Raw genomic sequence first — 18,843 nt, forward strand, 5'->3', positions numbered from 1 at the left:
GGACCAGGGGGAAAAGTCGGGGACTAACTTGTACAATCCCATACACCAAACACAGACTGCACCACACACACCCATCACCACACCACATTGGCTAGGGCCACAACGCAAACACAGCAATAGCTACTGTGCAGAAACAGGCAGGGTTGGATCTCTCATGGAGTTAGTGTGGGAAACAAGTTAGATACGAGTCACTCAAAACCTAGTAAAAAACATGCAAACACATTGCCCTGAGACATGGCTGTAGACTCCCATAGCCTGCAAAAAAAAGCTGTGACACATGTGCGTCGTCCCTTTGTAGGTGCTCTAAAGACCATCTACTACCTACTATCAGTAATATTTCAACTAACTATCTACTAACCCTATCTCTAACTTAACTCTTATAGTAACCCTAAACTTAACACTTACCCTAATCCTAGCCCTAAACTTAACCCTTATTCTAAACCTAACCTTAACCCGAACTAGCAGTTTGTTATCAACAGACCGTTTGCTGATAGTATGACTATGAAAATCCAGGCCTATCCAAATAAAGTAGGACCAAAATTCATCCTGGAACCTTGCATGGCGGAGTCTACAGCCACGTGTCAGGTCAAACAAACACGTGTCAGGTCAAACAAACACGTGTCAGGTCAAACAAACACCTGACTGCAAACGAATGGACAAAAATCTAACTTGAGATACAGTGAGAACACGTAACTTTTCCTTCCCCCATGAATCGTGTTCGACGACAGATTTGTGCAGAAAAGTTCTGTGTTTGTATCTGAAGTTAGGATTGAGCCCCTACAGGCTTTCAGAATCAGAACTGATCAGATCTAAGTCCTGGAAGAGAGATCCTCAGGTAGAAAATAGGTTGAAGGTAGAAGGGAGAGCAGACCAGAGGGGGAAAGGTAGGATAGGATGGAACGTTCTATTGGATGAGATCAGGACAGAGGTTGAGAGTGAGACTGTGTCTCAACAGTCCTTTCCATGTCTCCCGTCCTTCACGGCCTCTGATACATGAGACGACAGCACACTGTTTTAATCTATTGTCCTTTCACATCAGTGGTCATACAGGACATGAGCCAAGGACACACTGCTATTATCGTAGCTAAATATCACATAGAATTGGAAGTTCCCATCACCATGGTAATGAGAGAGCAGGATAAACAGCAAGGTTTGGGGAAGAAGGCCATAAGTGGCCACTTCTTCTTGGGTAACGGGGGTCACATGACCAGCACAAAACACCAATCACAGATTGTTACCAGCGTGAGGGAGGGGGTGTGGCTCCAGCGAACCTTGGGCCTCCAGGACCATGCATGCCGGTTATAGCTGCCTGGCTCATGGCAATATACACACATACACATGGGGCACGCGCACACACACACACACACACACGCACGCACGCACGCACGCACGCACGCACGCACACACACACACACACACACACACACACACACACACACACACACACACACACACACACATTGTCAGGATGTTTTAAGAGAAATGTATGAATCCACTTTACACCGGACATATTTCTGGCACGTGTTTCCATAGCATCTATATTTTGTGACGTTTCTGGGGTTATTCCAGAATGTTGTGACTTGTTTGGTATAAATGATGGACCACCCTCGTCAGCGCACATACGTACAGCTGAAAGAGAAAGCTAATTGAAGTAGATTTTAAGACTCTCCAATTTTGCCTCTAAGGCATTGCCTCAAGTAGATGACAGAAGAGGAGAGTGAGAGCGCTAGAGAGAAGGACAAACAGCAAAGAGAAATGAAAGAAAGAAAAAGGAGGATAGCGCAAATCAGGGGACATGTCATTAGAATTTCACAACCTTGGAGAAAGAGTCCGAGAGCAAAGCAATATACAGATGTAGGATTTTAATATGATCACCCTGTTGCAGCACAACTTTCCCGGAAATGCAGGAAATGTTACACTTGTGCTGTATTTGAGGTTTAAAAAGGTTTCTGAAGTTTGTAATTTCCACTTAGAAATTTCAAACTTGATTTTCCCTTACACATATGTAAAACTCCAGAAGAATGTCCAACTTCCCATTTCCTGTTGCTGCAGAATTATTTTCATGCGGCAGCAAACTGGCTCAAATCAAGATCCTACATCTGTAGAGGTATCGAGGAAGACATAGGACGGCTAAAGAAGAAGACATCACTTCAAGAGAACTTCAACAAAAGGGCGGTTCTCACTTGGTTCCCTCCTCGGTGCCCCCCTCTGCATCCAGCTTGCCCTCTTCCTCCATCTTCTGCTCATCAGAGATGAGCTCCTGTTTCTTGTGGCGCCTTATACACTTCACCACCACCATGGACAGGATGAGCAGAGCCAGCGCACCGCCGACTGATGCCCCGATCGCCACCGCTATTGTCGAGTCCCGCGGGGGAGGCACTGTGGGGGGGGAGGAGGGGGAGGTGAGATAGTGTGAGAACACAACAAAAAAAATCACTTAGATCATGTATTTTCAGACTCGCGAAGCAACAGCAAAGTAACTTGCCCCCTGTCCCTCTTCTTGCTCCCTGCCTTGCCCCCTGTCCCTCTTCTTGCTCCCTGCCTTGCCCCCTGTCCCTCTTCTTGCTCCCCGTCTTGCCCCCTGTCCCTCTTCTTGTTCCCCGTCTTGCCCCTGTCCCTCTTCTTGTTACCCGTCTTGCCCCCTGTCCCTCTTCTTGTTACCCGTCTTGCCCCCTGTCCCTCTTCTTGCTCCCCGCCTTGCCCCCTGTCCCTCTTCCTGCTCCCTGCCTTGCCCCCTGTCCCTCTTTCCTGCTCCCTGCCTTGCCCACTGTCCCTCGTCCTGCTCCCCGCCTTGCCCCCTGTCCCTCTTCTTGCTCCCCGCCTTGCCCCCTGTCCCTCTTCTTGCTCCCCGCCTTGCCCCTGTCCCTCTTCCTGCTCCCTGCCTTGCCCCCTGTCCCTCGTCCTGCTCCCCGCCTTGCCCCCTGTCCCTCTTCTTGCTCCCCGCCTTGCCCCCTGTCCCTCTTCTTGCTCCCCGCCTTGCCCCTGTCCCTCTTCCTGCTCCCTGCCTTGCCCCCTGTCCCTCGTCCTGCTCCCCGCCTTGCCCCCTGTCCCTCTTCTTGCTCCCCGCCTTGCCCCCTGTCCCTCTTCTTGCTCCCCGCCTTGCCCCTGTCCCTCTTCCTGCTCCCTGCCTTGCCCCCTGTCCCTCTTCCTGCTCCCTGCCTTGCCCCCTGTCCCTCGTCCTGCTCCCCGCCTTGCCCCCTGTCCCTCTTCTTGCTCCCCGCCTTGCCCCCTGTCCCTCTTCTTGCTCCCCGCCTTGCCCCTGTCCCTCTTCCTGCTCCCTGCCTTGCCCCCTGTCCCTCTTCCTGCTCCCTGCCTTGCTCCCCGCCTTTCCCCCTTACGTTCTGTGACGACAAACATATTGATGATTCCGTGGCCCTGGATGCGGTCAGGGGGGTTACGGACGTAGCAGTTATAGACTCCCTCGTCCGACAGCTGGACATCAGAGAGGGTGATGGACAAGTCGTTCTTTTCCAGGTTACCCACAAACTGCACCCGGTCACTGAACCGGTCTGTCCGCAGGGGCATCATCCCCTTCTTATAGGTCATGAACTGGAGGAGAGAGGAGGAAGAAGAGTGATTAGCAGAAAGATAGACAGGAAACATGTCGTTGTTATTGAACCCAGGACTCCCTGGAAAACAGTGGCAATTATTACTGAGAACAGATGTAGGATCTTAATTTCTTCACTCTTTTTGTTATTGAGAATTTTCCTGCACTGCAGGAAATCCAGATGAGCTTCGTGATTTACAGACATTCACTGAAAACCCGCAATAATACACAGTTATATTAACAGTATTGCACTTTTCATGTACTGCAGTCTAATTTTGTCCAGCTCATAGCCTAACCACTGATGAAGCAACATTATGGACCTAACGTTAAAATCCTGTTGCGGCAGGATTATTTTGCTACGGCAATGCTGAACAAATTAAGATCCTACATCTGTAGACTATCCTGGCTAAATAAATAAAAGTCAAATGAAAGACGTCAAAATAGTTGGAGCTTTTAAAAAAGCGAGTCCTCACCTTCCTTGAGTCAATCTGAGACTGAGGGTGTCCTGAAATGGACATTGTGCATCGGCCCGACATTGACACAAGACAAGGGCAGACACACAGTCTGGTCTCTCACCATCTCCTCAGTCTCATTGGTGTTCTCTTGGTAGGTCCAGTTCATGGCAAACTTGTTGACGTCCACCTTGTAGCAGGAGGTGAAGATGCACTGGATCTTCACCATGGTGCCGTTCAGGACGTTGATGCGGTTATGGACCAGCACATCCATACTGGACGCAGGGCAGGCTGGGGGAAGGAGCGAGACGGAGGGGATTTGTTAAAAAAACACACAGATCGGCTACACATGGAAGTATGGGTGTTGATTGTTTGCTGTTCCCGCAGGAAGGAGTGAGTTCATTCAGGAGAAAGAGCATTCCGATTACACACATATGTATGGCGATCGTCACATAAACAAACGGCTACGGTGCATATTTCAAATGGTTCATTTTTTTGTCAGAGAAATCCTCTGTAAAGTGACCACCATTAGCAGACGGTGATAGCGGTATTAGAATAATGCTTTAGCAGTAGTGTTCTGGACGCTAGTTGTCCTCACAACCTGGGAGGCATTGCGCAGCTCCAGAACCAGAACCGTAGCAACATCTCGGTATGCACACAGTGACTCACTCCTGCTCCCGGTTACTCCTAATGCAGCTCCAGACACACCTTGCATGAGCATTTGTCTAAAGCTGACGAAATCGAGTCTGGCTGAATCTCCTGAATACATAAGTCATTGAGGCATTGAGGCAGAACTGTGCTGTATACCTGTGTGTGCCTAGTGCTGTGTCTGTGTACTGCGTATGGTGACAGTGCACAGTATCAGTGTGAACATTTGCACCTCTGTTTGTTGCTGTGTGTGTGTTTGTGTGTGTTGTGTGTGTGCTGGGCAGGCACCAGAACGAATAGGTCAGAAGGGCCTTTGATATTCATAGGTGGACACATTCTTTCACCTGTCCTCCTATGTGTGCACCCGCTTGCTTGCGTCGGAAAGATTTTTCAAATGCTGAGGAACTATCATTTGCAATGGATGTTAAAAAAACGGACTTTCATTCATCTCTCTACTCTGCCTCCCTTTGACTTGAGCTACTGATTGCAAAAATGCAAAAATGTATCAAATCATCAACTGGCTCCGGCAATAAGCTGTCGCTTGCAAACTTGTAGCATTGTATCAACTAACCCCTTCCAGACTCTCAGAGTTTCCCACACCAGTGAGCTTGGGACAGAAAGCGATTGTTATAACGTTTCCAATGGGATCATCCACTCATGATACTTTGCATTTCCGACAGAGGCTTGGTGATCGAGGACAGGAGTGTTGGAAAGAGTTTTCAAATACTGAGGAACTATAATTCGCAATGGGGAAAAAACAGACTTTGTTTACAACGTGTGATGTGAAGAAAAGATTACTGAAGATGGGCTTATTAGTGGTGGACGTGGTGAGTTAAGACATCAGAAATCAGACATTGCCAAATGGGCATTTTCCTGCAGGCCAGGAAAATTACTGTAATTAATACATGCAATAACAGAAATTACTGTAATTAATACATGCATTAACAGAAATTACTGTAATTAATACATGCATTAACAGAAATTACTGTAACTAATACATGCATTAACAGAAATTACTGTAACCGTGCTCCCTCTGCTTTTTCTGAAGTCCATGATCAGCTCTTTCGTTTTGTTGACGTTGAGGGAGAGGTTATTTTCTTGGCACCACTCCGTCAGTGCCCTCACGTCCTCCCTGTAGGCTGTTTCCTCATTGTTGGTCATCAGGCCTACTAAATTAAATCAAATAAAAGTTGATTTGTCACGTGCACCGAATACACCAGGTGTAGGTAGACCTTACAGTGAAATGCTTACTTCCAGGCTCTAACCAACAGTGTAAAAAGGTATTAGGTGAACAATAGGTAAGTAAAGAAATAAAAACAACAGTAAAAAGACAGTGACAAATAACAGTAATGAGGCAATATACAGTGGCGAGGCTATATACAGGCAGCGGTTAGTCGGGCTGATTGAGGTAGTATGTACATGTAGATATGGTTATAGTGACTATGCATATGTGATAAACAGAGAGCAGCAGTAGCGTAAAAGAGGCGTTGGCGGGTGGTGGGTGGCGGGACACAATGCAGATAGCCCTGCCAGCCAATGTGCGGGAGCACTGGTTGGTCGGGCCAATTGAGGTAGAATGTACATGAATGTATAGTTAAAGTGACTATGCATATATGATAAACAGAGAGTAGCAGCAGCATAAAAGAGAGGTTGGGGGCAGGCACACAATGCAAATAGTCTGGGTAGCCATTTGATTGCCTGTTCAGGAATTGTATGGCTTGGGGGTAAAAACTGTTGAGAAGCCTTTTTGTCCTAGACATGTCATTCCGGTACCACTTGCCATGCGGAAGTAGAGAGAAGAGTCTATGACTGGGGTGGCTGGGGTCTGTGACAATTTTTAGGGCCTTCCTCTTACACCGCCTGGTATAGAGGTCCTGAATGGCAGGCATCTTAGCACCAGCAATGTACTGGGCCGTACGCACTACCCTCTGTAATGCCTTGCAGTCGGAGGCAGAGCAATTGTCTTAACAGGCAGTAATGCAACCTGTCAGGATGCTCTCGATGTTGCAGCTGTAGAACCTGTTGAGAATCTGAGGATCCATGGCAAATCTTTTTAGTTGCCTGAGGTGCAATAGGCTTTGTCGTGCCCTCTTCACAACTGACTTGGTGTGTTTGGACCATTCTAGTTTGTTGGTGATATGGACACCAACGAACTTGAAGCTCTCAACCTGCTCCACAACAGTCCCGTCGAATAGAATGGGGGCGTGCTCGGTCCTGCTTCTCCTGTAGTTCACAATCATCTCCTTAGTTATGGTTACTTTGAGGGACCATCTGGCCAGGTCTCGGACCTCCTCCCTATAGGCTTTCTCATCGTTGTCGGTGATCAGGCCTACCTAACACTGTTGTGTTGTCTGCAAACTTAATGATGGTGTTGGAGTCGTGCCTGGCCAACAGGGAGTACAGGAGGCGACTGAGCACGCACTTCTGGGGGGCTCCAGTGTTGAGGAGCACTATGGCAGATGTGTTGCTACCTACCCTCACCACCTGGGGGTGGCCCGTCAGGAAGTCCAGGATCCAGTTGCAGAACGAGGTGTTTGGTCGCAGGATCCTTAGCTTAGTGATGAGCTTTGAGAGTACTATGGTGTTGAATGCTGAGCTGTAGTCAATTAATAGCACTCTCACATAGGTGTTCCTTCTGTCCAGGTGGGAAAGGGCAGTATGGAGTGCAATAGAGAAGGCATCTTCTGTGGATCTGTTCAAGCGGTATGCAAATTGGAGTGGGTCTAGGGTTCATAGCTACGGACGTGAGTGCTACGAGTCTGTTGTCATTTAGACAGGTTACCTTTCTGTTCCTGTGCACAGGCACTATGGTGGTCTGCTTGAAACATGTTGGTATTACAGACTCAATCAAGGACATGTTGAAAATGTCAGTGAAGACACCTACCAGTTGGTCAGCACATGCCCGGACAACACATCCTGGTAATCCGTTTGGCTCTGCAGCCTTGTGAATGTTGACCTGTTTAAAGGTCTTACTAACGTCGACTACGAAAAGCATGATCACACAGTCGTCCGGAACAGCTGATGCTCTCATGCATGCATCAGTGTTGCTTACCTCGAAGCTAGCATAGAAGTGATTTAGCTTGTCTGGTAGGCTCGTGTCATTGGGCAGCTCGCGACTGTGCTTCCCTTTGTAGTCTGTAATAGTTTGCAAGCCCTGCCACATAAGACAAGCATCGGAGCCAGTGTAGTACGATTCAATCTTAGCCCTGTATTGACGCTTTGCCTGTTTAATGGTTCGTCGGAGGGCATAGCAGGATTTCTTATAAGCTTCCGGGTTAGAGTCCCGCACCTTGAAAGCGGCAGATCTACCCTTTAGCTCAGTGCAAATGTTGCCTGTAATCCATGGCTTCTGGTTGGAGTATGTACATACAGTCACTGTCGGGACGATGTCCTCAATGCACTTATTGATAAAGCCAGTGATGGAATAATCCCGGACCAGATTCCAGTCTATGCCAGAAAAATGTTCCTGTAGTTAAGCATCTGCTTCATCTGACCACTTTGCTTTCTGCTTTCATTTTTGCTTGTAAGCAGGAATCAGGAGGATAGATTTGTGGTCGGATTTACCAAATGATAGATTGAATATGCCAGTAAACACTCCAGCCAGCTGGTCTTCACACGCTCTGAGGACGCGGCTAGGGATGCCATCAGGCCGTCAGCCTTGCGAGGGTTAACACGCTTAAATGTCTGACTCAAGTCGGCCACGGAGAATGAGAGCCAACAGTCCTTGGGAGCGGGTACTAGGTTATCCTCAAAACGGGCAAAGAAGGTGTTTAGCTTGTCTGGGATTAAGACGTCATTGTCCGCGATATGGCTGGCTTTCCCTTTGTAATCCGTGATTGGCTGTAGACTGCCACATACGTCTCTTCTCTGAACCGTTGAATTGTGACGCTTTGTCTCTACACTGGCATTTTTCCTGTTTGATTGCCTTATGGAGGGAATAACTTCACTGTTTGTATTCAACCATATTACCGGTCCCCTTGCCATCATGAGACATGGATTCCGATTGGTCAGACCAGCATTGACTAGACCTTAGCAGACGTTAGCAGACCTAGACCTTACTTCTTGTTTGAGTTTCCACCTATAGGAAGGGAAGAGCAAAATGGGTTTGTGATCTGATTTGCCAAATGCGAGCAGCAGTGATCTAATGTTTTTCGAGTACTACAGTCAATGAGTTGATAGAACTTCGGTAAAGTTTTCCTCAAATTTGCTTTGTTAAATACCCCAGCTACAATACATTCAGCCTCAGGATATGTGGTTTCCAGTTTACATAAAGTCCTGTGTAGTTCCTTGAGGGCTGTCGTGGTATTGGTTTGAGGGGGAATATACATGGCTGTGACTATAACCGAAGATAATTATCTTGGGAGGTAATACGTTCGGCATTTGATTGTGAGGTATTCTAGGTAGGGTGAACAAAAGGACTAGAGTTTCTGTAAGTTATCACAACCACACCATGAGTAGTTAATCATGAAACATACACCCCCGCCTTTCTTCATCCTGGAGAGTTCTTTTTTCCTATCTGCGCGATTAGAAGTGCGATGAGAACTGAGAACCCAGCTGGCTGTTTGGATGGGGACAGTATATCCTGAGAGAGCAATGATTCCGTGAAACAGAGTATGTTACAGTCCCTGATGTCTCTCTGAAAGGAGATCCTTGTACTGAGCTCATCTACTTTATTGTCCAGAGATTAACATTAGTGAGTAATATACTCGGAAGCGGTGGATGGTGTGCCCGCCCCCTGAGTCAGAATAGAAGTCCACTCCGAATACCTCTTCTCCATCATATTCCTGGTCATAATGCTGGTGAGTTAACGCCCCTCTGATATCCAAAAGTTCTTACTGTATGTAATAACACAAAAAATGTTCTGGTCTAATAATGTAAGAAACAACCCACAAAAAAAAACAAAATACTGCAAAGTTGTTTAAGAGCTAGAAGCAGAGCTGCCATGTCTGTCTAACTTTTGGAAAAGGACAAGCCATATCTGTGCCACACACCCCTCCCTTTCTTCTTGTTGCAACATTTTACATTATCACATTATCTTCACACCTATTTTAGATGCTTTTCACTGCTCAATCAGCTCGACATATTGCAACATGCACTGCCCAAATTGTGGGCTCCCCAAATAGGCATAGGCCTACTCACGTGTGATTTGAAACAATCCACAGTAATTTTGGCGAGAGTGAGCCCGCTCGCTTCACATCTTCATCTCTGCTGAACTCTCTCATCAGAGAAAGCATTGAATGAGCGAAACAGTGCCCCCATCTGTCTTACTATATGTAGCCCATGTGTCTGATGCTGTCTGGACAGAATTAGTATGACATGCCATCCTCTTTTGGTCCAGACAACATCAAATTCATGGTCTATACATACTGAGACAGAGGGGCGCTGTTTTCCTCGGTCGGATGCTTTATCTGAGATTGATGCGTCTTTCTGTCAGCGCACGTCCCGGTCAAATAAATCTTTATTTCAATAGTTTTATTTGGACGGGCAAGTAGGTACAGTAGGACCCCCTAAGGGTGCCCTGTGTGTGCATGCGTGTGTGTGTTCTGTGAGTGCCTCAGTGGGATGTGTGTGTATTGGTCTGAGTGTGGCTGTTAGTGAGTGCAAGCACGTGCATGATCGCCAGGGTGGGATGGGTGTATTGGCTCTGCACCATTCGTTCCTTCTGCAGTCTGCCGAGTATTGTGTTCCTGGACAAGCTCCCACTGCTGCTGCACTCATTCTTCATTGTACCGGGTCTCTGCTGCAGATAGACCTTCTACGCTCTCTCTCTCTCTCTCTCTCTCTCTCTCTCTCTCTCTCTCTCTCTCTCTCTCTCTCTCCCTCTCTATCTCCCTCTCTCTCTCCCTCACTCTCCCTCTCTCTCTCCCTCTCTCTCTCTCTCTCTCTCTCTCTCTCCCTCACTGTTTGTGTGCTGTAGTGGTGCAGTTAGTGTCCTGTCCCTCGGCTCCCTCACTTCCTCCCTGTCCTCTTGCCCTCCCTCCCCTCCCTTCCTCTCTCTGAATCAGGTGTCCTCTGGAAGTACTGCAGCACAGCACCTTCTTAGAGAGGAGGGGGGGGAAACAGGCTGACATCCCACAATATACATACAAACATGACGCCCCCCCCCCCCCTCCCACGCGCACACAAATGCTCACATATCGACCCATAGCTACACATTGGCAAAACATATGCAAAAGCTGTACGTCACACAAACACACAGCACACAGCCCACAGCACATGTACTTGCAGAGTCAGCACTCAGCCGTGTGTGCTAGTATTTACTAGTGATATGTGAATGTCTTCCTAGCCTATGCCTTGCCCTTGTATATTTCCAATTAGCTATATACAGATGTAGGATCTTAATTTGAGCCTGTTTGCTACAGCATAAAAAATAACCCTGCAGCAACAGGAAACAGTAAGGGTTGATACATTTTCAAGTCTGTTTGTAGTTTAAAGTGGAAATTACAAACTTTAGAAGCCTTTTCAAACCTCAAATACCCTACAGGGTTGCATTTTCTGCCGTGTAGGGAAATTATTCAGAAACAAAATGGTGATCAAATTAAGATCGTACAATGTACTGTATCTTGTGCATCTATAAGGTGAGTACATTCCCACACCGAGGAGGGGGTTCATTTACAGTATGTCCATCACATCCTTACACTGTACATACACAATCAGATGATCCCATCCATGCTTAGCCAGCTGGCATGTCTTAACGACGCTCAAAGTCTACATAATGGGAAGTAATTGGAAGCTACTGTAGCTCACTGCCAACACTAAGAGATTAGCTAACCGAACTTGAGTAGCACTTGGTTCTGCAGTAATTTAAAGGGGGAGTCCAACGAAAGTCTTGTGCAAGAGGCTTTGGTTGGGAAAGTTACATCAGGTCAGTAGGGAGCACATGCATGAAGAGTTGACGTTGATCATGCACAAACATTGCCTGGCTCGAAACTCTGACGCACTTCATCACCGCTGAAGGTGATCTCTGAGTTAAACGCTATCTTGAACAAATGTACATGTTTTCCGTACCGTGTTACTGGGAGTTAAGAGTATGTCTGATGCCAACATCATTGTCTAAACCTATAGGCCGATACACACACATATTGAACTATAATACCACAATATGTGCAGCACTCGGAGAGAGATTGTCTCATCCTATAAGGCAAGTGTTTCAATAGTGTGTAACACCCATGTGACCGTTTGCTTATGCTGCACTACTTCATCTGCGATCACAAGGCAGGAAATACTGCAGTGTAGCGCCCTCTCCCTCCCTCCTCCCTTCTTCGCTCGCACACTCTCTCTGTCTTTCAGCTCATTTTTCCCCCAGAGGCTCGAGGTCATCGTAAAAGAGAAGGTAAGGACGAGATGCTCTGCGGTGCTGTAGAAACGACTTTCAAATGTCATTGGATTGCTGTGAGGCAGCTCAATACATACTGTCGCACACACGCACACACACACACACACACACACACACACGCACACGCACACGCACACACACACACACACACACACACACACACACACACACACACACACACACTGCACCAAGATAACTTCAGATCATCACGATGTGTTCTCTACAGTTAACATCACATGATGTATACAATAAAAAAAGGTTACACTCTTAGACAAAAGGTTTCCAAAAGGGTTCTTTGGCTGTCCCCACAGATGAACCCTTTTTGGTTCATTCTCAAACCCTCCGTGCAAAGGGTTCTACATGAAACCCAAAAGGGTTCAACCTAGAACCAAAAAGGGTTATTCAAAGGGTTCTCCTACGGGGAATGCCGAAGAACACTTTTAGGTTCTAGATAGCACCTGTTTTTTTAAGAGTGTAAATGCAAAACTGCACTACGACACCTATCATTTCAGATGCAGCTGTGACGCTAGCCTAAACACTAATAGCACGGGAGAGAATGCAAGCTTTTGTTGAGGTTCTACCATACCGCCTCCACTAAACTCTGAGTGTGTTTTGCGGGGAGAGTGGGATTGTAGTTTCCTGTGGTTTCTTAGCTAACAGGACATTGCATTCATCCACTGTGTGTGTGTGTGTGTGTGTGCATGCGTGGGTCTGTATGTGTGAGCATACATGTGTGTAGAACACACTATCTACCGAGAGAGTGTTCATCTATGTTCTTCGTAGCTGTCAATTTACCACCACAAATCGATGCTGGCACTAAGACCGCACTCAATGAGCTGAATACGGCCATAAGCAAACAGGAAAACACTCTTCCAAAGGCGGCGCTCCTAGTGGCCAAGGGCTTTAATGCAGTTTTACCTCATTTCTATCAGCATGGTAAATGTGCAACCAGAGGGGAAAAAAACTCTTAGACCATCTTTACTCCACACACAGAGACGCGTACAAAGCTCTCCCTCGCCCTCCATTTGGCTAATCTGACCATAAATCTATCCTCCTGATTCCTGCTTACAAGCAAAAATTAAAGCAAAGCATCAATACAGGACTAAGATCGAATCGTACTTCACCGGCTCGGATGTGGCAGGGCTTGCAAACTATTACAGACAACGAAGGGAGAGAGCTGCCCAGTGACACAAGCCTACTAGACAAGTTAAATTACTTCTATGCTCGCTTCAAGGCAAATAACACTGAAACATGCATGAGACCATCAGCTGATCCAGACAACTGTTTGATCACGCTCTCAGCAGCCGATGTGAGTAAGACCTTTGAACAGGTCAACGTTCACATGGCCGCAGGGCCAGACAGATTACCAGGACATGTGCTCCAAGCATGCACTGACCAACTGTCAAGTGTCTTTGTTGACATTTTCAACCGCTCCCTGTCTGAGTCTGTAATACCAAGATGTTTCAAGCAGACCACAATAGTCCCTGTGCCCAAGAACACTAAGGTAACCTGCCTAAATGACTACCGACCCGTAGCACTCACTTCTGTAGCCGTGAAGTGCTTTGAAAGCCATGGCTCACATCAACACCAATATCCCAGAAACCCTAGACCCACACCAATTTGCAAACCGCCCCAACAGATCCACAGATGATGCAATATTTATTGCACTCTACACTGCCCTTTTACACCTAACACCTATGTGAGAATGCTATTCATTGACGACAGCTCAGTATTCAACACCATAGTGCCCTCAAACTTCACTAAGCGAAGGACTCTGGGACTACACACCTCCCTCTGTAACTGGAACCTGGACCTCCAGACGGGCTTCCTACAGGTGGTGAGGGTAGGTAACAGCACATCCGCCACGTTAATCCTCAACACGGGGACTCCCAGGGGTGCATGCTCAGTCCCCTCCTGTACTCCCTGTTCACTCATGACTATACAGCAAGGCACGACTCCAAAACCATCATTATGTTTTCAGATCACCAACAACGATTTGACAGCCTATAGGGAGGAGGTCAGAGACCTGGCCGTGTGGTGCCAGAAGGTGATGATTGTGGACTACAGGAAAATGAGGACTGAGCACACCCCCATTCTCATCGACGGGGCTCTAGTGGAGCAGGTTGAGAGCTTCAATTCCTTGGTGTCAACATCACCAACAAACTAACAGGTCCCAAGCACACCAAGACAGTCGTGAAGACGGCACTCAGGAGACTGAAAAAATTTGGCATGGGTCCTCAGATCCTCAAAAGGTTCTACAGCTGCACCATCCTGATGGCTTGCATCACTGTTGCAACTGCTCAGGTTCCGACCTGAAGGTGTTACAGAGTGTAGTGTGTTCACCACTGGGGCCATGCTTCCTGCCATCCAGAACCTCTATACCAGGCAGTGTCAGAGGAAGGCCCTAAAAATTGTCAAAGACTCCAGCCACCCCAGTCATAGATCGTTCTCTCTGCTACTGCACACCAAGCGGTACCGGAGCGTCAACTCTAGGTCCAAGAGGTATCTAAACAGCTTCTACCCCCAAACCATAAGACTACTGAACATCTAATCAAATGGCTACCCAGAATATTTCCATTGCCCCCCCCAAATTCTTTTATGCTGCTGCTACTCTCAAACGTAATGGTTCATTGTGTGTGTGTGTGTGTGTGTGTGTGTGTGAGCATACTTGTGTGCATAGGATTTTAAAGAGGTATGTGTGTGTGTGTGTGTGTGTGTGTGTGTGTGTGTGTGTGTGTGTGTGTGTGTGTGTGTGTGTGTGTGTGTGTGTGTGTGTGTGTGTGCGTGTGTGTGTGTGTGTGTGTGTGCGTGTGTGTGTGTGTGTGTGTGTGCGTGTGTGAGCATACTTGTGTGCATAGGATTTTAAAGAGGTATGTCAGTGTTAGGAAATGTCACGAACTAACAGACATCCCCAATCCACTGAGACTGTGGTTCTGCCTCTGCTCTTTCACCAGGTTCAAGACTAGTTCGGACCAGAGCCATGTATTTTGAGAGTTGGGCAAACTTTTAGAATTTAGATTTTTTTTCTAATTCTAGGCATGCAAGTTACATAGCGTTATTGAAATATTCTCCATGTAAAGTAATGGGGTGTTATGGCTGACATAGCTACCATAGAATTTGTACGTTTTCTGCAAATGTACCATAATGCAGAAACCTCAAGGGCACAACTTTCTAAACACTACCTGCCTGCTGACAATGTGGTTGATGGACCAGGTTGTCTCATAGACCATGACCTCCCCATGACCTTGGGTGCCCGTTAGCTGCCCAGTGATACATAGCCCCGAATAAAAGTGACTGCCAATGTCCTTGGTCCTGTGTGTGTTCAGTGTGAATGCGTGCGAGTGTGTGTGTGTGTGTGTGTGTGTGTGTGTGTGTGTGTGTGTGTGTGTGTGTGTGTGTGTGTGTGTGTGTGTGTGTGTGTGTGTGTGTGTGTGTGTGTGTCTGTGTTTGGCTGTAGGCAATGGCTCAGCATACTCAATGACTGGTGAGTTCAATAGGGGAAAGGATGATGTGGTGTAATACATTACTGAGGGACTGGCCTTAATATGCTGGTCATAATGTTTTTACCTTTGGCTTTATGGAGGTAACAGTGGTCAAAATGTATTGGATCTCTGTCTTTTGATGGCTGAGGTACGTGTCTTTGATGTGACACATGGCACAATATAAGGTGAACCTGCTGACAGGCAAGGTCATGATGCAGGAGTCTATGGGATCACAAACGACACCCCGCACCACGCCTGTACCTTACAGATTTATCTAATCATGTACCCGACAGCATCCCTTCCGTGACTGAGCAGCTACTCCTACTCTCGGCTTCCTCACATTCAAAAGGAGCAGCCTCATGGCACTATCCTGAGAATGAGAATGTATGATCTATCCAACGAAATAAATGCTGCCAGCTCCAAACTTAAATGCTGCATAGCCACGGTATGGTACAGGCTACAGTCTGGGCTATACAGCGGTTGTGGATTAGCCTGCCCCCTTGTGGATGAAATTATAAGGTGCACTCAAAGATCCCAATACCGAATGGATAATACAAATTCTCTTGGTTGTTAGTCATCCAGTGTAGCCTAGTCCTCTATATCAATCATCCATACTGTTGTTAAATAGCATTTGTGAGCTCCTAAACGTCTACGATTACCAATTGCTACTTGAAACAGCATGAGAGGATATGTATGTGAGCTCAGCATGCCAGCATTGCCTGCTAGACATTGCTGCTGGTCTATGTAGTACAATGTCTGCGTGGCACTGTCTCCCCCTGGTGTCAAAGTCTAGGAGGCGCAGCAGCATGACAATACTATGACCGTTCTAAAATGGTGAAGGTTTCAGAGGCTGGTGTGGTATTAGTCATCTCTTCTGCTGCATACTGCACAAGGACCAGACAGTGTGAACCAGATGACACACACACACACACACACACACACACACACACACACACACACACACACACACACACACACACACACACACACACACACACACACACACACACACACACACACAGTTGCTTCATCACAACAGTTTGAAAGTGTTAGGCTATAGGCACTGCATGGCAATGCTATTTTTTCCAATATATATTTTCCACATTTTTAACCTACTTTTTATTTGTAATATTCTACAACATTATGATAACACAGGTATCAACAGGCACGTGTGGAACATAACGGTTTAGGCTACTGCATAGGCTTAATGATGTCATGGCATCAACATTACTACAGGTCGTGATATTCATCTCATGAGCTGTCATTACGCATCCGTAGCCTGTTCCCAAGCAGGCCTCTGTTGAGCACAAAACAGAGCTTTCACTATCCATCTTTACCTGAGTGCTATTTGGGATACGAATAATAAAGTGTAGGCTATGTAAATGAACGAGAAATATAGGCTAAACTAGTGAGGCAATGTGAATAGATTATTGTATCCGCCCAGATGCTCTAAACTCAGTATAGGCTTCGTCATAGCCAGTTGACCGAGGCATAGCAAGCTGCCAGTCACGCTTAGACCCGCTATTATGAGAAAGCACTATGAAGATTTCTTTATTTTAAATTGAGGATAAACGACAATTTCTTTCAGATTCAAGGCCTGTTTACAAATAGCCTGTACGCAAGGCGATGTTGCTAGTGATGCGTCTCTAGTGCAGAGATGATGGAGACACGCGGTGTCCGTGCGTCAGCGTCCATCCACTCGACCCCGCACCTGCATCAGTAGAGAGAGCATCACTGGATCTGCCAGAACCCTGATACTTACACGACTGTTACACATTCTGAATAAGCTATAGGTAGATAGCGGGCCAATAATAAATCCCCACGTTGTTTCGGTTGATATAGATCAGGCGTTGGGACACTGGAATTACGCTTATTGTGATTCACTACGTTTGTCTCTGGAGTAAAAAAAACATCGTTAGTCTACTGTTATGGTTACTTGACGGAGTCTGTTGACATAGCATACAGGCGTATTAGATATAATTACTAATGGCGAGGGTAAAGTGTTAGCCTTGGAGGTGAGGAAGTTGGTAATTTATAGTGATGACAAGCGGCGGATTTCGTGAGCCACCAGTCTATTAATTAGGTAGCCTACCATAATCATACAGGATTTCAGGAATATCTAGATGTCGCTCATCTACACACGCACACAAACACACGCACACTTACACACACGACGCGGGAGAAAACGGAGCACATTTGATCCAAGTGAGTACAATTGCGCCTCTGTCACTCATCTTTCCAAATATCGATCCGCTGTTAACTTTACATTACATTTACATTCTGTTGTAGCCTACTTACCCATAATATAAACCATCAATCCCACGATGCTCAGATTGATAGCTGGCATCCACGTCTTATTTCGCTTTTGTAATGTAAAATGCATTGTATCTCCTTGTAGTAAAACGTCACGATATATAATAAAATAGAAATATCGTAAAATCTTCCTTTTTACTTTAGAAAAAATCTTAAAATATGTGTTCTTTTTTTCAGTGCTATGATATGGCTGGCAGTGACTGTAGCTGTAGAAATAGTTGATTATATGGTTGTGGGTGTCTCTCAAAAAAAGGCAGGGAGGTTAGAAATGGAATCAAATCCCCTACTCGTATCTCCCTCCCTCTCTAGCTCTCCATTTCCCCCTTTCATATCCCCTATTTCAATGAACAAATATTAAACTACATTTACTCGCAATGATCTACCGTTCCAACGTAAACACAATCATTTGGAAAAGCACTTGATGTTCATAACTCACTGATGCCCTTAGATAAACTACTGGGATTGTTTGGGATTGCTGTTTGTTTGATCGGGCTCAAAATAGAATGACATCACATGTGTCGACTCTCATTCTCCCATGAAGTAGACTATGTGGATCATGCTTTCAGTATAGGTGATGAATATACATATGGAATATAAATATGCTATAGGCTAGCTAACGGAAACAATCATACTGATCTCCTATTTTCTCTGTGTGTCCGAGACCAGGGATTTTACAAGTTTTCCTTGAGGGACCGACAGCAGTTCCATGTACTTGACCTATTCCACAGTTATTGACACACCTGATTCAACTTGTCAACTAATCATCAAGCCCTTGAATAGGTGAATCAGGTCAGCAAAACTGTGAAACGTCTGGGGGGGGGGGGCAGAGAGGATGGAAAACAACTGTCCTAGATTAAAGGAAACTTGACCTGTGTGTGTGTGTGTGTGTGTGTGTGTGTGTGTGTGTGTGTGTGTGTGTGTGTGTGTGTGTGTGTGTGTGTGTGTGTGTGTAACAGTGTGACAGTCAGTGTGGGTCTGTCTTACTGTCTGTCTGTCTGTCTGTCTGTCTGTCTGTCTGTCTGTCTGTCTCTGTGTGAGTGGTAGTCTTTGCGTTGGACTGTGTTT

The 18,843-nt window shown here is 46.4% G+C and overlaps 1 protein-coding gene across 1 annotated transcript in view; it reads right to left on the bottom strand.

Moving 5' to 3' along the window:
• LOC135546121 (sodium channel subunit beta-2-like) overlaps positions 1 to 17,981 on the bottom strand; it is an 18,928-nt gene extending 947 nt beyond the window's left edge. Inside the window, exons 1-4 of the mRNA XM_064974285.1 lie at positions 17,764 to 17,981; positions 4,124 to 4,290; positions 3,339 to 3,549; positions 2,184 to 2,379 (exon numbers count right to left, since the gene is read on the bottom strand). Coding sequence (XP_064830357.1) covers positions 2,184 to 2,379; positions 3,339 to 3,549; positions 4,124 to 4,290; positions 17,764 to 17,848 — 659 coding nt within the window. The 5' untranslated portion in view covers positions 17,849 to 17,981. The remainder of the gene's footprint in view (positions 1 to 2,183; positions 2,380 to 3,338; positions 3,550 to 4,123; positions 4,291 to 17,763) is intronic.
• Between the last annotated feature and the right edge of the window lie 862 nt (positions 17,982 to 18,843).

The sequence above is a fragment of the Oncorhynchus masou genome, chromosome 9 (assembly GCF_036934945.1).
Source record: "Oncorhynchus masou masou isolate Uvic2021 chromosome 9, UVic_Omas_1.1, whole genome shotgun sequence".
Taxonomy (NCBI): Eukaryota; Metazoa; Chordata; class Actinopteri; order Salmoniformes; family Salmonidae; genus Oncorhynchus; species Oncorhynchus masou.